Below are 21,443 nucleotides of genomic sequence, written 5' to 3'. Positions count from 1 at the left end.
ATAACCCTATGAATTGAAGAAGGCATTGCTGATTAGACAATGCTGTTCAAATAAATATTCATAAAAAATATATGCATGTCAATATAAATGTCAAATATGTCCCAGAGGATTTAATACAGTCTTTTCCTTTCTAATGTCTACTTCGTGGGGGGAATGCTATTTCATTTCAACAAACAACAAACACAATACATTAAATCAGTCAATATTTGTTATGCTATGATATTGTACTGACTGTAGGAAGTCAGAAGGCCTACCCTGCCCAACATCACCACCTGGTGGAATGATGGTGCTTGGGATCACATGGTAGCGATTTCATTCATTTAGTTGAATATTCAATGACAATGTAACACATTGAGCCTCATTCACGAAACATGCGTAAGATCACATTTCATCGTAAACTGCGTGTAAGAACGTTTCCAAGAGTATTTCGGCATTCACCTTATTTTTTTGCTTATCTGTAGGCCTATTTGTTTTGTGACTTCGTGTTTAGTTTTTGTATTTAGTTAATGCCTACTGTTAAAATGTTGAAGCACATTAAAGTTTACAAGTATTAAATGAGTTAAGAGCCAAAGTTATGACATATGAGGAAACATCTTGTTACCAGTTGTTTTAATATTAACTGCTTAATAGGCTACATCTCTTATAAGGACAATACTGCAACCTACAGTAATACGGCTTTATCGAAAGCTGCGGCTTTACCCGCTTGCATGGTAATAACGTTATGTTAACCTAAACAGTGAACAAAGACTAGAAGATTAAGTAATAAACAGCATTTGTCTAGAGATTAACAACATCGTTTAACTGATGCACGTCGGTTAAATAATACCAGGCGCAGTGTAGAAATTCAATATTTTTTTAAGGAAACAACCTCTCTATTCTAAGTCCCGCCTTCTCACTGAGCTGACCAATGGAAACGCTGAGTTATCCATGGAGAACCAATTATATCGATAGTTTTGTGTAGTTCCTTTATGTTATTGGGAGTAGTACATTCATGCTTGATTGTTGTGTTCACGTCTGATATAGGCACGCCGGTAAGATCAATTTTGCTCATGTAAATAGCTAAAAGAAACAGGCCGGATATATAAATAAATGGTTTTGGTTAGTCGCAACTCGTGACTGAATGCGAGAGAAAAGCAATCCTGCCACGACATTTAAGCCAAATATAAACGACAAGCCAGGTTGCTAGCTGTACAGCTTCGAAATTAGCAGCGCTTACTCTGGATATATTGCTAGCTAGCCAACTACGTGGATTGGTACCAGCTTGTTGCTCAGTACACTGAATAGCTAGCAAGCTAGCGACTAGAAAAGTTAAAATACAGAGCATTGTTGTATTGTAGCTTTATCTAGCTTCAATCAGATCATTCAATTCTGCTGGAAATCAGGCACAGTAAATTCAGGTTTAATTGACAACCCGTTCACTACCATGCTAGCTAACGTTTTGCTATTGTAATTTGTGTAAGCTTGTGAGGCTTCCCTACATACAACCTACCACTTATGGAAGTAAAATGTTACATGGAGCAGCAGGTTGAGATGAGACGAGGTTATGCTACAGGGGTAACGACTATATCGCTGCCAACAAGAATATCAATTTGGCTAGCTCTGTGTAACCTGGGGTCTTTATATGGAATTCAGTCTGACATGGTCGCATTAATGTGTGGGTCACATTAACTCTTTGAAGAGTAGGTTTTTGGGATTTTTTTCTCTCCAAAATTCTAAATCCTTGTTCTAGAACTCCATTGCTTTCAGTTACCAGCAATGATTGTTACATCTGAATTACAATGTTCAGTGAAGAAATTCTAATCACCTATTTTTGATCTCACACTTTGAGGGGTTAATGTCGATCACTTGATATTGTTAAACATTCAAATTGAGGTTCCAGTTTTCCATTTAGAGCCGTATTGGTAAACATTAGCTTTATAAACAGTCAGTTTTTATCAAGGACAATGTATTAAAGAGTGGTTTCCAGACTGTTGACTGAGAGTATAGGGGAGTGTATATAATGAAATTTCCATAGGCATTCACACCAGTTCTTTCTTGTTTTAATCCAGGTAGCATAATAACGCGTAGATCATAGGAAATATATTTCCTCATTATTTCCTCATCATCATCAAAACGTTTGGGATCTGCAGGTCTGCAAAATATGTGAAATGTTATGCTGTTTTGAACAGTTGAACCCTAGAGGTGTAGAAAATATGACATTGCGAGAATGGTTATTCCCAGATTCTGTGCCACACAGTATTTGTATATATTTAAGGCCATGCTCTCTCACATCTATCTGTTGCATTTGTTATTACTATCATTGAATCCATTTTTTTTGTAATCTTCCAATATAAAGGAATTGGCCCACTCTAAAATAAGAAAGCACGGCTTTCATTTTTCAGTAGCAAAGAAACAAGAGCACAGATGTTCCAGCCAGGAAGCCTTCATCAGCCTGACACACTGATGAAGGCCTGCTAGCCAAATGCCTGTGTCCTTGTGGCTGAAACATCTGTGTGTTCTTTTTTCCTTTTATTCAAACACAAAGAGAAAAGGAAACCTCTCAAAATAGAAAATGTGTTATTATGCGGGCCATTTTTAGAACAGGTCAATTATAGGACAATTGCATATTCAGACAGTCTCCTAAAACATTTTATAGAAGCCTTCCCTTGTAGGTTCATGAGATGAATATTAACCATGGCTAATTCTGGTGCTTACAAATGGTGACATTTGCATGAAACATTTATATATGGCTCGTTACAAATAATGTTTGCGTCCCTACCTTACCCTTTTGCCTTCATTCTTGGCTTACATATGTTCCAGCCATGAAGACCGTTTGTGACTGGGAGGCAGAGGGAGGCGACTGCGGTGGTGATGTCACTTCCTGGGTATCGGCCTGTCCAGGGGGATTTTGGAAGGTCTTTAGGAAGAGGACCAGTGAGAGGGGCACAGGGGATCAGACCCCAAAAATGGGTTCACTGTGCAGAGTCAGGGTGCGGGAGAAAGCAGAGGAGAGCGCTGAGGCTCTGGGGCGGAGCTTGCCTTGTGCAGGGAAGGATGGCGAGCCAACCAACGCCCATGGCCACGCCTCCACACAAGCCACGCTGCTCCTGCGCTCTACCACCACGGTGCTGCAGGTGCCCCTGGACACCTGGGTCCTCCTGCGATTGGGAGAGGGGCAGTGTGATGTCATCGAAGGGTGCCTGGAGGGGATGAAGGAAGAAGAGATGTGTGAGGTAAGAACACCCCAACACATGTGAGCACCTTGGGGGCTCTGAATAATCCTTTTTCCCAGCATACTTTTGTTTCCTTTTCACTTATGTTACAGCTTAGCACTTGTATATTTTCCTATTTAGACTGGATTCAGTTTTATACTTTATTGTCCATTTTACAAAACCAGTTTATCGTAGCACAAACACCACATGCAACATTTTACATAATTATGAACGCATTTGTCCAGTTGCACTACTATACCATATAGTACAGTGTAGTAGCTGAGCCTCGTAGCAACCACTCAGTCCTGCTGATCTTTCACAACATCAGAGAATCTGCCCCTTGCTCACACAAGAGGCTCATGTCTGGACTACTGTAAGGCCTCGCTGGCCAGCATCACCAACCGGGGCCATCAAGCCACTCCAGATGTTCCAAAATGCTGTTGTCTTCCTGGTCTTCAACCTGCCTGAATTCACAACACTTTTGAGCACCTTCACAGGCTGCCTGTGTTCATTTCAGATTGTTCCCACAGGCATAGCTGCAAATGCTACTGCCTCTTTCTAGCTTCAGACAACGATTACACCATGCACTCCAACCAGACCTCTTCTTTAAGCGTACTCTCCCCAGCTGGCTGGCCCATTTCTGTGCACCCAGCAGTTGCTCCTTATGACACTGGCTCTTTTTGGCCCTCGTCACCCAACGGTGGAGTGACCTTCCCCAAACAGTCTGGAAACTGGATCCACAGACATCTGAAAACCCACCTGTTCAGACCACACCTCAGTGTTTCTACTTAATAATGGAAAATGAGCAAACACCTTTGTCTTTTTGTCCCACAGGAGGCATGTGTGTCTGCAGTAGCACTTACATGACTGTAGCATTGCATAGCCCTAGCTCCAGTGCTATGGCACTTTTACGTTGCTTTGGCTGAAAGCATGTAATGAATTACTAAACTGGAAATTGCAAAGTGAAAGTTCACACATCAGTATGTGCCCAGCGTCTGTCTAATTACAGCCGGGTTTCTCAGTCTCAAGCCTGGGGTCCCCGGCTTAACTCCTAAATTAATAAGGCACTACAGAGGGCCAACTGAGAAGTGTCTATAGAGAATGCTTATGTTTTATACCAGAAGTCTGTTTTTGCTTGTAATCTAATTATTTTTAGAGCCAGTGGTATCTAGTGGCTGTGGGTTAGTAGTACTGTTCACTTGTGATGTATTTTATTTGTATTTGTAGATATTCATCAGATATTCAACTGATTAATAAGCTTATCAGTCTATTATCATTCTATTCAGCAAGCTTTTTAGAGCCTGAAATCAGGCTATTTCAAAGACTGATGCCAGACTATTAAAATGATCATTTAAAATAGAATATCAATAGCCAGTCATTTCAATTTCTATACATCTTACTTACTATCCTTCTTTTCTGGGTAGGCCTCTACTTCTGGCTCTATTGTTTCTGTTTGTGTCATCTGCAGCTGCTGGTTTGTGCTCTGAATGCGGACTCCAGACCTAGGCCTGGACCAGGTCAGCTGAGCAGCATGTCTGCACCGGACTCCAAGGGAGAGGGAGAGGGGAACGCGGAGCAGCACCCTGGGACAGGACAGCTCCCTGCCGACCCCCTTCATTTTATGGTGGAGCTTCAATCTTTTACGCCTGGCCGGGAATCTTGGGAAATGAGTACTAGTGAGAAATGGGAGTGGGTGAAGAAGCAGAGGGAGAGGGGTGGACAGAGGTTTCGGGAGGGAGACCTGTGGGGAGCAGCAGACTGCTACAGCCGAGCCCTCAAGCTGCTCATCACCCTGAAAGGAGAGAAGGGCGGAGGAGAGACAGACAGGAAGGAAGGTGGTGGAGAGATGGAAGGGGAGGAAAAGAAGAATGTTCCAGAAGGAGGGGTAGAGGGAGGCAGTGGAGGAGATGGGGAAAATATAGAGGGCCAGAGGGGCGGGGTGGGAGGAGAGGGGGCACAGAAGGACCCTGCGATGGCAATTAAAAAATACGCACAGGAAAAGATTCCGTTGGATGACGAGTACAATGTGGTCAGGGCGGGGCTGCATTCCAACATGGCGCTGTGCCAGCTGAAACTGGGCCAGCCAGCCAAGGCCCAGCGGAGCAGTGCCAGGGCCACTGAGCTGGACCCAGCCAGTACCAAGGCCTGGTACCGGCTAGGCCAGGCCTGTTGCCAGATTGGGGAGCTGGGGATGGCTCGTACTGCCCTCAGGAAGGTTCTGGAACTGCAGCCGGGCTCTCCGTCAGCCTTGAAGGCACTGAGGGAGGTGGGAGTGCAGGAGAAAGAGCAGGACACTAAACTGGGCCACAGACTCAGTAAGATGTTCAACTAGGCCTCCCTCTCCAGGGTTCCAACGAGGACCAAATCAGACAGGCTTCAGCACTCTACCCATGTTCATGGGGCAAAACCACAACCTAGGGTAGGGTTTCCAACCTTGGTCCTGGAGAGCCACAGGGTCTGTTGATTTTTGTTTTCACCTTGTATTAGGAAGAAAACAGCAGAATTGTTAATTGTGCAATCAACTGCTTTTGTTTACAATTAAGTGCTGAGTAACAACAAACACCAGCAGACTGAAACTGAACTGAAATCACTATCTTACTGGCAAGTTTAGGGAGTCATGGGCTAACGCTGATAACCACCTGAGAATTCTTTCAGACCGCTCGTACAGAAATACGAGGCTGATGATCTGAGGCTGATGATCTACGTCCATTCTTCAGAAGAGTGAAAGAAGTCTGAGGTTTCTCAGAACTTGCTGAGATGAGTTGAGATTTTGAATGTATTTCATTGTCTGAAAAATACTTCCTTTGTGTAGATGTTGTTTACAATGAATTGCACATTGTCGAGCTATTGCCTCTGTGATGACCAAAAGGACAGAGCCAGTTTCAGTTATGATGATGAGGAACATCATGACTGAAGTCAGTGACAGGTTGGTTGATAAACACCGTACCTGCTAGTGGCCTGTTGGCTTGAAAATGTTCAAAATTTGGTAACGACTTTGTTTTCACAGTCTGAATAAATTACTCCAGAATTGATGAGAGGTTGTTTGTTCTTAAATTCTTGAGATCCTTGAGTGATGTTGAATCAAACTGCTGGTACAAAAAAAAAGAACTTAAGCATTATCTCCATAAATGGCTTTTAGGGATTAATAATGCTATGCACTGTGAATTAATAAGTATTCTGAAAACTAAAGTAATTACTGTTACATACTAAGATTTTTTTTCAACTTTACGCCAAACCACATTACTCTTTATGCTACTCTTGCAATATATGTAAATTTAGTTGTAATTTCAGCAAGGACCCCAGTTTTTAAACAGCAATGAAGGTTTTCTGATATTCTAATAAACCATGTGAATTTATGACCTTTCCTTTACAAAAGATATTTTAATGGAATTAGAGGCCATGTTTAATAAAATCTAAATTTTAGATTGTCTTATTAAAAAAAAACATTTGTTTATCAAACCTGGGTGGGTGCAAGTTTAGTGAGGCTGCAAAAGACATTAGCTAAATGACGGTTGTTGATAGTTGTTACTTATCCATATGGCTCCCCCTTTGTGGCTTTTCCTAAACATATGTATTGGACATTCTGATATTATTTTTTGCAGAACATTGAAAATCATGATTATTTTTTTTGTTTTTGGTTGCCATGTTCCAAGTGTGAAATTGAACATATTCTGTTTTATATTCTGCACATCCATATTTTTTCATAAGCAGCTGTTCATGAGGACATTCTGTACAGTAGAATGTTGAACAACATTGAAAAAGGTTTTAAAAATCATGTTTTTTGTATGCCGTGTTTCATGTTGCATTGAGATTTGGCAAAGTAGTAAGGCCAGAAATATATTTAAATATTATCACTGTCTACCAAAAGGTGAGTGACTTTCTCATTTGAATGCAAATTTATTATGTCATGGTGGGAAACATTGTGCCAATAATATTGCCCTATTGGGTCATGGGTTTAAAACAATATTTTGTGACTGATGCTCTGAAGTTTTAAACATGAATAACCACCTATTACTGTAGCTTGTTTTTTTTTTAGTACAGTCATACAAGTCATACCAGATTTGTGGCCTCCAGGTACTCCAGCATCTTCCCAGATTTCAAGTAGCATTTGGGCTGCTTGGCTATTTTGGGAAGGAAGTAGCCTTGAAGAAGGAGAAGATGACTCGTGCAGCATTTTTAGTATGACGCTTGCATGGCAATGTTAGATTTTACACTCTTGGGTTATCTTAGGCAAAAGCTTAACTCGGGGCGAAGCTGAAAAGGGGGGAGGTCTGAGAGGTGCTTTGCTGTAGCATCTTCGGCTGAGCAACGACGGATGATGTAATGCCAGTGACGTAACATCCTGTGAAGCAATGGCGAGTTGGGCGGCAGGCGGAGACAAAAACAGCTGTATGGGAAAATGGAATAAACATTATGTTCAATCATTTTTCTTTTTACACTATAACTAGATATATTATTTAAAACAGTTAGGAAATAATATAATCGCGGGTCAAGTCGGGACTCCTCACCATGGCAGCTGAGGAGGAGAGGGGTGTAGTTCGTGTCAGAGTCAAGGTGAGAAATTCTATCGATAACTAGCTAACTGTCTGGATAACGTTACATTTGGGTAGCCGGTTAGCTAGATCGTGCTAACTATATTCTACCCGCCATTAATCATTCATTCTGTGATCCCAAAATATGACAGCATCTTAATTGAGGTGCCACCATATAAAAAAAATATATTCAACATTGCTTAAATTATCAAAAGCTGGTAAACTGTTATGCAAGGAAAACGCCAACAACCAGTCACGCTCCTTTCTTTGCCGGTGTTATTTGGGTCTTATCGTTTGCTAGCCAGCTAATCAATATTAGCTAGCTACATGGCGCTAATAGCCAGGTAACAATAACCAATTAATCTTGCGATTACCTTATTAAGTTGCTGGCTAGGTATAGCTATCTTGTTGAACGTATTCATGAGCTGCCATCTTGACGTCCCGAGCTGGGTCGTGAATTTCGAGAAAGTGTCCAATAACGTTAATCACAATGGGCCACCTATCTTACTTATTTGGGTATTGGGCAACTTGGCTAATAAGCACTGAAAATGTACAGCTTTCAGATAACTATCGATGTTATACTAGCTAGTATGTGAAACCTAAGGTAACTTTGATGTTTAACAGAAGAGATGGTTAAAATGACCACTATATGGTAGTTTTATTGGCTTTTGGACATCACTGGCTATGTGGCTGGCGTGCTAACGTGAGCGTGAAATATGGCTGGACGTTTTGATCAGTTCTGGTTTGTGGGTTTTGAAGATATACAGCTTAATTTAGACCTAGATCGCCTAATTGGTGGTCCGAACCATATATGATAGCTTCTCTACGTTAGCGACTACTCCATAAAACTAGTTTTAAGTGCACGTTTCAGTAGGTGTCAAAATAGATTTAATTTTACATTTACAGCTGCTCCGTTAAATTATAATCTCAACAAAAACGTTTTCAACGTACAAAAATGCCAAGTTTGACCACATTCTCTTCAGATGATGAGAAAGCAGGGCCAAGTTAGTTACATGAAATAACGGAAACATTGGGTAGCATTGCTTTGGAATAAGGAGTTTTATTTGTGTGAGCTAAATTAGCCAATATTGTTTGTTGTAACTTGGCCTCATTTTGTTTGCTCATTATTTTAAAGAAGGTAGATGACCGGTTTAGGCACCGTGCTGTTTCAAAAGTATCGCTTTATCACGGGAATCATCAAAATCTAAAGGATACATCCCTAGTCATTAAACGATATTATGTGGGGTTTGCATGTGAAAGAATGGAGAATGCATTTCACAAATATATTTAAAAAAAATTATTTTAGGCAATTATTAGTTTGCAAGCAAGTTAGCTTCACACAAAACAAAGAGGGCATTCACGAAGGTGTTAACACGTACTAATGGCTGAAATAGCATTGTATGTTAATTTTACCTGTGCATCCGACTATCCTAATTTGATCTGGCTACTTTGATTGTTGTTATTGGCAGATGTAGCTCCACTGGGGCGAATTATTGATTGTGGGGTTGGTGCATTTGTGATGACAAAATCGGCAGGAAAAATGCAAAATAACCCAAGTTTTGGGGCTTTATTGTGTGGACATGTGAAATTGTATCTAAATTCTGTGTTGTTTACATGAGGTCCGAAGGTACAGAATGTTCTTAAGGGATAAAAGTCTGCGGTCATTGTGGTTATTTCTGTAGGAAACAATGAAAAGTTCCAAAATAGGAATGGTCCATGCCACGCCAAGCCGTAACTAGGCGGATGGAGTACCAGCCATTCCAATGTATAGTATGATATTTGCGACATGCAGCTAGCTGGTGAAATTTTACAAATGTGCAGCAGCGTAGCTATGCAACACCTGTGCAATTACTTGTGCGCACATTTACATACGTGCCAACTTATAAATTTCTTTCCCAAACTATGCTCAGTATGACTATATCGATATTTTCATTTTAATTATTGATATTTCAGTTGAAATGTTGGCACTACTATTCATTCAGGTGATTCGTACGCCGAATTGTGCATGATTGAATGAGCATGTCCCTTATTTAGTCTTCCTTTTGCGTTTGATATCCAATTTCCACGTGCACTCTGGAGCGTGTTACTGTATACTGTTTACGGTGTAAACTGTACCACCGCTACACAACCATGCTGCTTTGTCAGAATATTTGCCTTTTACTTTCTATATTTTAGATTATTTCGTTGTACCTTTTAAAGAACAATATTGTCTATTTTGTATTCTGTATAGCAGCCTAGTAGTTGCATTCCAGTTATTTTTTTATTACAACTCCCCAATTTTTGAAACATATATGGTGGGACTGAATATTTTGAAAGATAGTTGAGCCTGTTTACTGTTTTCGTAGTTGCCTTGTGTGCGACCAAATGCTATCAGAAGGATTTGTAATAGGCCTAAATGTACACACAAAGGTAATTGACCTACTTAACTCTGACGTCGTCTTGTTATCGGATGTAATAGTGTAAACAACATCATCATTGTATCGTATATTTGCCAATTCAAAGAAAACATGAGCAAAATTCCCCTTCTTCATCTTTCCACTATTAAGCGTATTGATTTATAAAATGGATGGCTTAATTCCCACAACCGTTATTAAGTTATGCACCTCTCCCTCTGGGTGATCATTTTGTTTTCAACAATCTGGCCAGTGTGATTGATGCAGTATATATCAAAGACGCTTTTATACACTTTCTGGCCAACATTCAGAACCTTCCAGTGTCTCTGAGTTGTTTTCATGACTAAATGTTAACTATCAGGGGATTTTGCAGCTCAGTCCACATGTGATCGGATTTACCACGACGTTCCCTGAAACTTTTGGTATTAGCTGGGCTGTTGGTATATGTGAATCTCATCCGTAGAGTCTGTTAACGTTGTTCCTCATTCTCTCCTGCTGTAGAAGTCTGAGGGGATGTTGCCGACAGAGTTCCGGTCCTTCGCAGTCGACCCCCAGATAACATCGCTGGAGGTTCTGCAGCACATCCTCGTCCGAGCCTTCGAGTTAAACGGGTGAGACAGCAGAGAGTGTGTGTGTGTGTGTGTGTGTGTGCAGGTGTGTATGCCTGTATGCGTGTGTGTGAATGTGCACATATGTGTCACGTGCGTGTGTGTGCGTGTGTGTGTGTATGTGTGTGTGTGGGGGTGGGGGTGTTAGGTTGAGGCAAGCATATGGTGGTATGAAACCGATTACAATGTCAGTGCACAGCGGTGTCCAGAATCAAATTCACATTCTGTCACACTCTTCACCTTTCTGTATCAGGAAGCGTACTTTTGGCATCAGCTACCTGTCCCGGGACCGCGGGGGCGTTGAGGTGTACCTGTCACTCCTCTCTGACTGGGACTTGGACGCAGCGTTTGTCAGCGCAGCCAAACCCTACCTGCAGCTGAAGATCGACATCAAACCCTCTGAAGACAGTACGAGATGATCACCCCGTTGCCACTGTCCCACGTCTTATTCAAGCCTTTCGTATATAAACATAAACTTTTTGTTGTTGTAGTATCACAGATTCTGTGGACTTGCCAGAATCTCTGCTCCGTATGCTTAACGTTCAGAGGTTCAGTCTAGCCGCTGCTGTAATAATCCAATTGGATGTGTCTTCAGAAAATCCATTAAGCAGTGTGGCCAAGCATGCCACTGTGGCAGCTGATGTGTTTCACTGTAACAAAGCTCCTCTTGTGAGCAACGGCAACATCCTGCAATTAAGCGGTTGGGTATCTTGTGAGTCTGAATTAAGTGGTAATACCTGTGGTTGTAAATTCTTAACCATTCAGTGCATGGGGTGTCAAACTCCACTCCTGGAGGGCTGCCGTGTCTGGAAATATTTGTGGTTTCCTTTCAGTCAGCGGCCAATTAAGGCCTTGTGAATAACAGGCAGGGAGGGCAGCCGTTGAACACCAGCGGGCACTGCGGCCCTCCAGGACTGAGCTCTGGTAGTTTAGGATGTTTTGGCCCCCCTGTCATTTTACTGCAGTTCCCAGCCCCACAGCTTTCCTCTCTGTTTGCTGGCAGCACTTTCAGGTGAAGAACAGGGATATAAAATACGGTTGTCCCTTTATGGACGAAAACTAATCTCCTCTGCCTGCCTGTCCCCAGACTGCACGCCACACGCTCCGAGTGCTCACTGGCTGTCACCTGGCAACCACTAAATCTGAGGCCACGGCAGGAGGGATATGGCCTAGGTGTTTCGTCACCTTTTACAAAAAGCAGTCTGGGTCTCTGATGAGCCTTGAATCCTAAAACCGCTGCTTCTGCCACCATATTACCTCCATTAAATGGGCTTTTTCACCACGAAAGAGAGCTCCTCACGCTGTCATCTTGGGTTATTTTGCTACCTAATCCACTGTCAAAGGCACTCTTTTGGTCTCAGAGTCCTCTCAAACCAAGCACCACAGCTTTGGAATGATTTGGTAAATAATGTCTGAAATCAAGCATAAATTCCTGCTAATCTTAAGCTTAGAATTACATTTTCTTCTGAATCAATGCAGGAGGATGTCTCAGTAATGGGACAATCTTATTCTTATGAGCAGGAATTCCAGATTTGAGGAGGAGAACAGAATAAAGCTGTTCAACACACCTGTTAATCTCCCTTTAAACACTGCAGTGGTTTCTTGGTCTTTTAAGAGTGATGCGGGTATTGTAAATGATGTTCCCCTGTGTCAGGCCCGGTGCTGGAGGACTGGGACATAATCAGCCCTAAAGATGTGATCAGCTCGGACCTGCTGCCCGGGGAGAAACGCTCTCTGGCCGCCGCTGCCCTTCCCTTCACACAGTCACTTCTGTCCCAGGTTAGTTCCCTTCGTCGTTTCACCAAACCCGGCCATGTTAGCTTCAGCAGTTTGGCATGAGAAGGTTACAGGGCAGTATGAAAGCTTAGCTTCAGCAGTTTGGCATGAGAAGGGTGGAGTGTGCCATGTTAGCAAGTTGCCATTCCCCACTGCCCCAATACCACCTCGGATTACTGTTCTTAACCCAGTCTCTGATTTTCCAAACAAGTTGCTACATAGTGAACTCCTGCTGTCGTGAGTTGTGCTTAGCTTTTATTTCGGACGCGTCTTCTCTTGCGCCCAGGTGGGGCGGACGCTCTCCAAGGTGCAGCAGGCCCTTAGCTGGACATACGGTGAGGAGGTGAAGCCGTTCAAACCCCCCCTGAGCGACACAGAGTTCCACAGCTACCTGAACGGACAGGGCCAGCTGACCCGCCCAGAGGAGCTACGCTTGCGTATCTACCACGGAGGGGTGGAGCCCTCTCTGCGCAAGGTAACGCCCCCTCCATGCGCTAGGTAACGCCCCCTCCCTGCGCTAGGTAACGCCCCCTCCCTGCGCAAGGTAACGCCCCCTCCATGCGCAAGGTAACGCCCCCTCCCTGCGCTAGGTAACGCCCCCTCCATGCGCAAGGTAACGCCCCCTCCATGCGCAAGGTAACGCCCCCTCCATGCGCTAGGTAACGCCCCCTCCCGGCACAAAGTAACGCCCCCTTCTCTGCTCAAGGTAACGCCCCCTGCCTCGCAAAGTAACAGCCCGTTCTTGCACAACCTAACACACCCAGTCCCTGGCATGCAGTTGCACTTCCGTGCACATGATAATATTGCCCATACCTGCAAAAGGTAACACTACACTACCTGTGCAGTAACACTGGTAACTGCATGGTAACACTCCCTTGCCTGAGCAAGGTAACACTAGCCTACTAGAGCAATGGTAACCAGAAAGAAAACATGATATTTTTAACAAAAAAAGATTCCTTTGCATTTCCTTTATAAAAGGATCCATGTAGGAAACCTATGGGAACCCTACATTTTTCCCCATGGTTACAATCATTTTGAAGCCCTGAAGTTTTGAAAATTAACCATTTCTTTTTAGACTGTACGGCTTCCCATCCCTAGGTCCCCTGTGGTTTATTGTTATGTCCATTCTGCTCGGTCATAACTGCATCCGTTTGATTGGCTTAAACTGTCTCAGTTTGAGCTGAAACGGTTGGAGAGCTGCCCCTGACTGACAGGTCACGCCCGTGCGGGATTGGACAGAACTGAGCAGGTGCTCCCTTGGCCAGGTGGTGTGGCGGTACCTGCTGAACGTGTACCCCGATGGGCTGACGGGCCAGGAGCGGATGGACTACATGAAGAGGAAGACCAGGGAGTACGACCGGCTGAAGGCAGAGTGGACGGCGCGGTCCAGCCCGGAGGACCTGGAGTTCATCAGGGGGAACGTGCTGAAGGACGTCCTGCGCACCGACCGCGCACACCCCTACTACGCCGGGTCCGAGGACAGCCCCCACCTGAGCGCGCTCACCGACCTGCTCACCACCTACGCCATCACACACCCGCAGGTACACACTAACCCCATCACACACCCGCAGGTACACACTAACCCCATCACGCACCCGCAGGTATGCACTTACCCCACCTAACCGACCTGCTCACCACCTACGCCATCACGCACCCGCAGGTACACACTAACCCCATCACGCACCCGCAGGTACACACTAACCCCATCACGCACCCGCAGGTACACACTAACCCCATCACACACCCGCAGGTACGCACTAACCCCATCACACACCCGCAGGTACACACTAACCCCATCACACACCCGCAGGTACACACTAACCCCATCACACACCCGCAGGTACACACTTACCCCATCACACACCCGCAGGTACACACTAACCCCATCACACACCCGCAGGTACACACTAACCCCATCACACACCCGCAGGTACACACTAACCCCATCACACACCCACAGATACACACTAACCCCATCATACACCCGCAGGTACACACTAACCCCATCATACACCCGCAGGTACGCACTAACCCCATCACGCACCCGCAGATACACACTAACCCCATCACACACCCGCAGGTACACACTAACCCCATCACGCACCCGCAGGTACGCACTAACCCCATCACGCACCCGCAGGTACAACACTAACCCACACTAACACACCCGCAGGTACACACTAACCCCATCACGCACCCGCAGGTACACACTAACCCCATCACGCACCCGCAGGTACACACTAACCCCATCAGCACCCGCAGGTACGCACTAACCCCATCACGCACCCGCAGGTACGCACTAACCCCATCACACACCCGCAGGTACGCACTAACCCCATCACACACCCGCAGGTACACACTAACCCCATCACACACCCGCAGGTACACACTAACCCCATCACACACCCGCAGGTACACACTAACCCCATCACACACCCGCAGGTACACACTAACCCCATCACGCACCCGCAGGTACACACTAACCCCATCACACACCCGCAGGTACACACTAACCCCATCACACACCCGCAGGTACACACTAACCCCTCATACACCCACAGGTACACACTAACCCCATCACACACCCGCAGGTACACACTAACCCCATCACACACCCGCAGGTACACACTAACCCCATCACACACCCGCAGGTACACACTAACCCCATCACACACCCGCAGGTACACACTAACCCCATCACACACCCGCAGGTACACACTAACCCCATCACACACCCGCAGGTACACACTAACCCCATCACACACCCGCAGGTACACACTAACCCCATCACGCACCCGCAGGTACACACTAACCCCATCACGCACCCGCAGGTACACACTAACCCCATCACGCACCCGCAGGTACACACTAACCCCTCATACACCCACAGGTACGCACTAACCCCATCACACACCCGCAGGTACGCACTAACCCCATCACACACCTGCAGGTATGCACTTACCCCACCTAACCAACCTGCTCACCACCTACGCCATCACACACCCACAGATAGTCCCTTATATATGCACACACACACACGCACATGCACGTGCGTGCAAGTAGATCTGCACCCTCACACACACCCACAGATGCACATATGCACTCACACACCAACATCACACATACACGCAGTTACACACCCGTACCAAACCGACTCTCAAAGCGCAAGACTCGAGAGAACTGGAAAACAATTAAGCTGTTTTCTGTTCAGTGATTTTACAGACAGGTTTGGGAGTTTTAAAAAGACTTAATTCAGATACTTTTACGCACGCATTTCCTCAGTTTGCATGATGATGAATGCTGCCTTGGAGATGCTGGAGTCTCTCTCGTGTCCCTGCCTGCACAGGTGTCGTACTGCCAGGGCATGAGCGACATCGCCTCGCCGATCCTGGCGGTGATGGACAACGAGGCCCACGCCTTCATCTGCTTCTGCGGCATCATGAAGCGGCTGGAGGGCAACTTCCGGCCCGACGGCCAGCTCATGTCCGTCAAGTTCCAGCACCTGAAGCTCCTGCTGCGGTACTCGGACCCGGAGTTCTACGCCTATCTGGTGTCCCGCGGCGCCGACGACCTCTTCTTCTGCTACCGCTGGATCCTGCTGGAGCTGAAGCGCGAGTTCGCCTTCGAGGACGCGCTGCGCATGCTGGAGGTCACCTGGAGCTCCCTGCCCCCGGACCCGCCCGAGACCGAGGTGGAGCTGCTGGGGCCGGCCCAGGAGGCCGAGAAGGAGGGGGGCGGGGCGGGGGCGGAGCCCGGGGCCGGGCTGGGGGCGGGGCCGGGACCGGGAGAGCAGAAGGCCAGGCAGCGAAGGCGGCACATGCTGAGGCCGTCGCGGGAAGAGGAGGACTGGGGGAGGGGGGCGGGCGTGGGCCAGGAGGAGGAGGTGGCGGCTGCCAAGGACCAGCCCAGAGAGGAGGGGGAAGGGGAGGGGGAGGGGGGGCGCGAAGCTGGCGATTCGGGAGGAGGAGGAGGAGGTGGAGGGGGCGATGGGAGGTGCGAAGGGTTCAAAGTCAACCCCTTCGCCAAGCAGGGCAGTTTCGGCGAGTTCAAGTACTACAGCGCCCACAATGGGGACAGCTTCGATCTGGAGGAGCAGGAGCCTCCTCTTCAGTACCCCTCTCGCACCGTTTCAAGCCCCCCGCCCCCGCCCCCGCCCCCGCGGCAGCCTACGGAGGAGAGCGAGGAAGACCAGGGGGAGGAAGACCCACTGATAAAGGCAGAGGACACGCCTCCTCCCCCTGTGGTCTGTGGGAGACCGTCCCCAAATGGGCAGACGGCCTCGCCTCTCTCCCCGCTTCCCCCCTGCCTCCCCAACTGGAAAGGCAGCTCTGCAGTGTCCCCCGCCTCTGTGACCAGCTGGAGGGCACCAGCCTTGGCCACGGCCAAGCCGGCAACCTCTTTCTCCTTCCTCAACGGGAGGGCGGAGTCTCCGGCCACGCCTTCGCCTACGCCCCCCACCACCGCAAGGCAGGTCTCTTCCCCATTCGCACCCAGCGAAATGGGGGCCACGCCCACGTCCCCGGCCACGCCCACAGGCAAGCCCTCCCTTTCCTCTCCGTCCTTTTGCCCCGCCCCCAGCCGCTCACTCCTCTCCTCCCCCATCCTTTCCTTCGGCAGAGCCTCCTCCTCCTCCTCCTCCCCCGTTAAACCCCCGCTCCCCGGAAACCTGCCCTCCCCCGGGGCCAGACCCCCCTCGGCCGGCTCCTCCAGCCTGGACGGCGTGAAGCCGGCGTCCCTGCCGCCCCCACAGGAGTTTGGGAAGGGGAACCCCTTCATGCTGTTCCTGTGCCTGTCCATCCTGCTGGAGCACCGCGACCACATCGTGAAGAACAGCCTGGACTACAACGAGCTGGCCATGCACTTCGACCGGCTGGTGCGCCGGCACAACCTGGCCCGCGTGCTGCAGCGCGCCAAGGCCCTGTTCGCAGACTACCTGCAGAGCGAGGTCTGGGACTCTGAGGAAGGGGACGAGGTCAGCTCCGACTCCCCCACCGCCGCCAACACCCCCACCACCGGCCCCCCCTCGCCACCGGCCCCGTCCTCCCCGGAGTCCACCTCCCCAAATTCCACCTACAACCTGGCAACCACCATTCCTTCACTCGGCGCATCCCCCAACCTGGCAACCGCCAGCTCCTCACTGCCGCCCTCTCCCAACCTGGCAACCGCTATCCGCTCGCTGCCTACGTCCCCTCTGTCCCCTGCTGCCTCCTGACCTTTCCTGTGTTTGCTTGTCTCTCACACACACGTGCGCGCACACGCAGACACACACACACATGCATATACACTCATGGACACACTCTGACGGCTATGTGATTCTATTTTTACTCTATTTATTACCTTTTCTTGTGAGTATATCTTCCATTCTTATGTTACCTTGTGTCACTTTTTGTGCTTTTTATTTATTTCCCAGGCCCTTATAAATATGATCAGGGGTCCACAACCCTGGTCCTTCAATGTCACAGGGCCTGCTGGGGTTCCCAACCTCTGTCCTGGAGAGTCACAGAACACACTGGTTACAGTTTTCACCCTAAAATCAGCAGCTATTTCAGACACAGGAAACCAGGAAGGAGGCAAGTTAACTGTAATCAGACTGTTTTAGCTGATTATGTCCTGAGTAACAACCAAAGCCAGCAGACCCTGCGGCTGCCCAATACCAGGGTTGAGGAGCCCCCCCCTTTCTCTTGAACCGGGGTAAATTTCATGCTCCATTCCATCTTTCATCCTCCCCAAGGTCCTGCGGGTTCAGTCTGAACAATAGCATTGGAGGCCTTGCCTTCAGCCTTGAATGGTTCTCTCTTCTGTCTCTGCTTCTCAAAATTAGAACATGAACTTCTCAACAACATGTGGGGGCATGAGAGCTGAGAGAAAGTCTATGCCGCTGGGCTTGTAAGCGACACGGGAAAGCTGCTGCTTGACCAAGACATTTCTGTGCGATACTGCAACAGTTACTCTACAAAGGTATTCAAGAAATCATATAATGTTAGCTGGCTAACATTAGAGGATAATATAAGAATAATATTACAATTGACGGTAAATCATGTGGAGTATTTTAAACCAATGAGCTACTCTTCGGTGGAGGTCAACAGCACATAGAAAAGGCAAGTGAGACTTTACAGGGTTCTGAATACGCAATTACAATGAAGGGAAAATCAACACCGTCAACACTAGAGTAATATTCTTCATAAGGATGGTTCTTATCTGTGTGAAATTCATATGGGTCTAGCTGTCATGCCTGCATTTTCCGTTTTACTTTTAAGATGACAATCATTCCATGTCACAGGTGGATTACACAAGTTTTTGTTCAGTTACAAGTAGACAGGCTCTGCTTTTTCCTTTGTGTTTTGTACATATTTGTGGGGAAACCTCTTTGAAACGTCCGGCTTTCAGAACAGAAACGGAACCTGTTCTTTCAAGAGACATTGAAAAGTGTATGGTTGGCAGTCTGCAGGCTCTTATTTGGGTATAGACATCAGTTTACAGCAGTGATTCTCAGCTCTGCAGGTTTTGTTGTTTTTTCTTTAAAGTTCAGACCCAAGAAACCAGGTGAGGTTTCTGTGTAATTAAATGCTGAGTAACAATGAAAACCATTTATTTCTGGTAAAATCTGTCAGTCACTGTTCCACAGGGATTTATATTTTACTGAAGGAAATAGAAATAACACATTATAAATGGTTTGAATTTCACTTTTAAGATACACTGATATCTCATCTTTTTAACTGATTTTGTGCCATTTAACACAAATGCCCTTTGTGTGCTCCCATTTTGCGTTATTAAAGTGCCTCATTACTGTATGTCCATTTAAACCATAAATCTGTCTCGTTTTTCCAAATTGAATTGGAGAGGGTGTTTTGTCTAATCATAATTTTACCATTTGCACAGGTCCCAGTTTCTGCATGACTCATTTTCTCCCTCTCCCATTAACCAGAAAGGGTTTCCTGCTTCCATTAGAAAACCAGCATGGATCACTAGACTGGGAGTTTTGATGCCATTTTAACACAATGAGCCCTTTCCAGTATTCTCTTTGAAAAATACGTAATGGATCATTGTTTTATACTGTATAAAATAATAGTGACTTTCTACAGTGATAGTGCTCTTCAGCACCACAGAAGGCATTCTAAACTGGGAAAAATGTTTATTGCCTCATCTAATTTTCTGTCAGAATTTTGCCTTTGGAACTATATTAGACTAATTGTGCCATCCAGTCTTTTGTTTGTGACTTAATAGTGGGTGAGGAACAATGACGCGATATTACAAAATATTATTTTTTTATTGCTGTACTGTATGGTCAGGCATAGTGAAGTTTAGCATAATGAGCCATTATTCACCATCTTTAGACTGCCTTTTCCCTCACGGACGTGCTCTGTTTTTAGTTTTCCTGACTGCCGATGAACAATGATCTACGTACCCGAACAGTGACTTTGATGTTTCCATCCAGTCTTTTATTTTCTTTGTGTCTGAAGAGAGGAAGTGAAAAGTGTTGGGCAGGAAAAGAGACTGAATTCACGAGTGAACATCCTTGTGAGGCCCCCGTTTCCTCTCCTGAAACGTGAGCAACTACCAGGCCTTGTATTTATTTTTCATTTTTTATGATGTTCTTACAAGATTCAATATTTGCACAATTGTTTTCCTGTGTCTTTACTTGAATGCGAGCAATGGGTGTATTTGAGAAATAAAAACACCTTGTAGGATGGCATTTTTATTTATTGCTGGTCATTTTTTCCATGACATGCAGCTTGAGTTGGCTTGAAGTATTGCCAGCATTGCATTGTTTGTACTGATGATCGCATGAAGTCTGTGCTGTAAACAGCAATGGAAAGTTTCAGTTTCACTTCCAAAATACAAAAAATACCAACTCAAAACAAAACTGACCAAACAGAAGCAGTTCAAAACCCTGGTGGTATTCACAGAATTGTGTGTACGAATGTATGAATATTACTGTAAATAGAATAATTACAATAAAGCTATACTCACAGTTGGTAATTGTTTCATATGGTCTCTGCTGAACTAGTTCACTTACAGCAATGTGGTGTTGGTGTTTAGTGGGCTACATTCAATAGTTAGTACTAACATTTAAACCACAGAATTTCTAAATATGTTTTCACTAATTAAGTATGAGTATATATTCAACTTTTGCCTCAGTCATCTTAAAAATACTGAATGTGTATCTTAAGATCATGAACCCAATTTTAAAAACTGTATACACCTACTTGGAAAGTTGGATGTCAGCAATTCTCTCTGAATCTGACAATTTGAGGTATTGATCAGCAATGGTCTGATTATGGTACACACTTTTTTGCAATTGGGACTGCAACTTCAGAAAATGTAACATTTCTGTGTTAAAATATTTAAAGTTCACATTCTCTATTTGGGTGTTAGGGTTAGGGTTAGGGTTTCACCATGTAGAAATTGCATATTCTTCACTTGCAGTGACTGCTTGGAAGTCTGACCCATACACATCAGTGAGTATCTTCTCTGGTGATGCTCTGCCAGGCCTGTACTGCAGCCATCTTCAGCAACTGCTTCTTTCGGGTGCTAGTTCCCTTAAGTTCCCTCTTTAGCATATGACAAATGTGTTCAATTAGATTCAGATCAAATACTAATGTTATGCTGCCAAGGAGTGACACATGAACCAGAACCACATGGGAATCATTAAGTTTGACTCATTAAAGTGGATGACCAAGAAGGTTGCCTGTAATAACTGTAGTTCTTGTGCAGTTTTGTGCTGTTCTTTGTTGCCATTCTATTGTGTATTTAACCCCGCAGCCAAGCTCATAAAAAGGCAATTTCCTCCTGGTACGCACTACTCTTAAATATGGCCTTATAACTTTGTGGCAGCACAACTTTTTTCTGAATGATTTGTTCTGTGATCTAAGGCTCTGTTCAGAAAGCTAAAAGGGTATGTTTTTTTCATGCAAAGATAAATGAGACAACTGTAGAAAATAT

General features: G+C 45.8%; 2 protein-coding genes and 1 long non-coding RNA gene across 7 annotated transcripts; 2 read left to right on the top strand and 1 right to left on the bottom strand.

Moving 5' to 3' along the window:
* Positions 1-914: 914 nt before the first annotated feature.
* fkbpl (FKBP prolyl isomerase like) lies at positions 915-6,223 on the top strand. Its single transcript, XM_064306511.1, has 3 exons — positions 915-1,031; positions 2,800-3,212; positions 4,660-6,223. The coding sequence occupies exons 2-3, from the start codon at positions 2,802-2,804 to the stop codon at positions 5,521-5,523; spliced, it is 1,275 nt and encodes a 424-aa protein (XP_064162581.1). The 5' UTR covers positions 915-1,031; positions 2,800-2,801; the 3' UTR covers positions 5,524-6,223.
* A 1,174-nt stretch (positions 6,224-7,397) lies between these two features.
* On the bottom strand, positions 7,398-8,082 carry LOC135238534 (uncharacterized). Its single transcript, XR_010325143.1, has 2 exons — positions 7,700-8,082; positions 7,398-7,578 (listed from the first exon to the last, which is right to left on the bottom strand). It is a non-coding gene; the product is annotated as an uncharacterized LOC135238534 (long non-coding RNA).
* LOC135238530 (TBC1 domain family member 25-like) lies at positions 7,538-20,475 on the top strand. Of its 5 annotated transcripts, none has more exons than XM_064306506.1 (7): positions 7,538-7,745; positions 10,618-10,727; positions 10,978-11,132; positions 12,379-12,503; positions 12,787-12,975; positions 13,766-14,041; positions 15,847-20,475. In XM_064306506.1, the coding sequence occupies exons 1-7, from the start codon at positions 7,701-7,703 to the stop codon at positions 17,710-17,712; spliced, it is 2,766 nt and encodes a 921-aa protein (XP_064162576.1). In that variant the 5' UTR covers positions 7,538-7,700; the 3' UTR covers positions 17,713-20,475. The 5 variants fall into 5 exon arrangements, with proteins under 5 accessions (XP_064162576.1, XP_064162580.1, XP_064162575.1 ...); XM_064306510.1 differs by lacking the exon at positions 7,538-7,745 and adding an exon at positions 8,123-8,327; XM_064306505.1 differs by lacking the exon at positions 7,538-7,745 and adding an exon at positions 8,321-8,426.
* The last annotated feature ends 968 nt before the right edge of the window (positions 20,476-21,443 follow it).

This window comes from Anguilla rostrata, chromosome 13, assembly GCF_018555375.3.
Source record: "Anguilla rostrata isolate EN2019 chromosome 13, ASM1855537v3, whole genome shotgun sequence".
NCBI lineage: Eukaryota > Metazoa > Chordata > Actinopteri > Anguilliformes > Anguillidae > Anguilla > Anguilla rostrata.
The sequence above is the reverse complement of the archived record's forward strand: the minus strand, read 5'-3'. Positions and strand labels throughout refer to the sequence as shown.

Coding starts and splice junctions, on each gene's coding strand:
- LOC135238530 (XM_064306505.1), top strand. CDS start 8,373: ATGGTAGTTTTATTGGCTTTTGGACATCACTGGCTATGTGGCTGGCGT. Junction 8,427..10,617: donor TATGTGGCTGGCGTGCTAAC/GTGAGCGTGAAA, acceptor CTCCTGCTGTAG/AAGTCTGAGGGGATGTTGCC. Junction 11,133..12,378: donor CATCAAACCCTCTGAAGACA/GTACGAGATGAT, acceptor CCCCTGTGTCAG/GCCCGGTGCTGGAGGACTGG.
- fkbpl (XM_064306511.1), top strand. CDS start 2,802: ATGAAGACCGTTTGTGACTGGGAGGCAGAGGGAGGCGACTGCGGTGGT. Junction 3,213..4,659: donor AGGAAGAAGAGATGTGTGAG/GTAAGAACACCC, acceptor TGTCATCTGCAG/CTGCTGGTTTGTGCTCTGAA.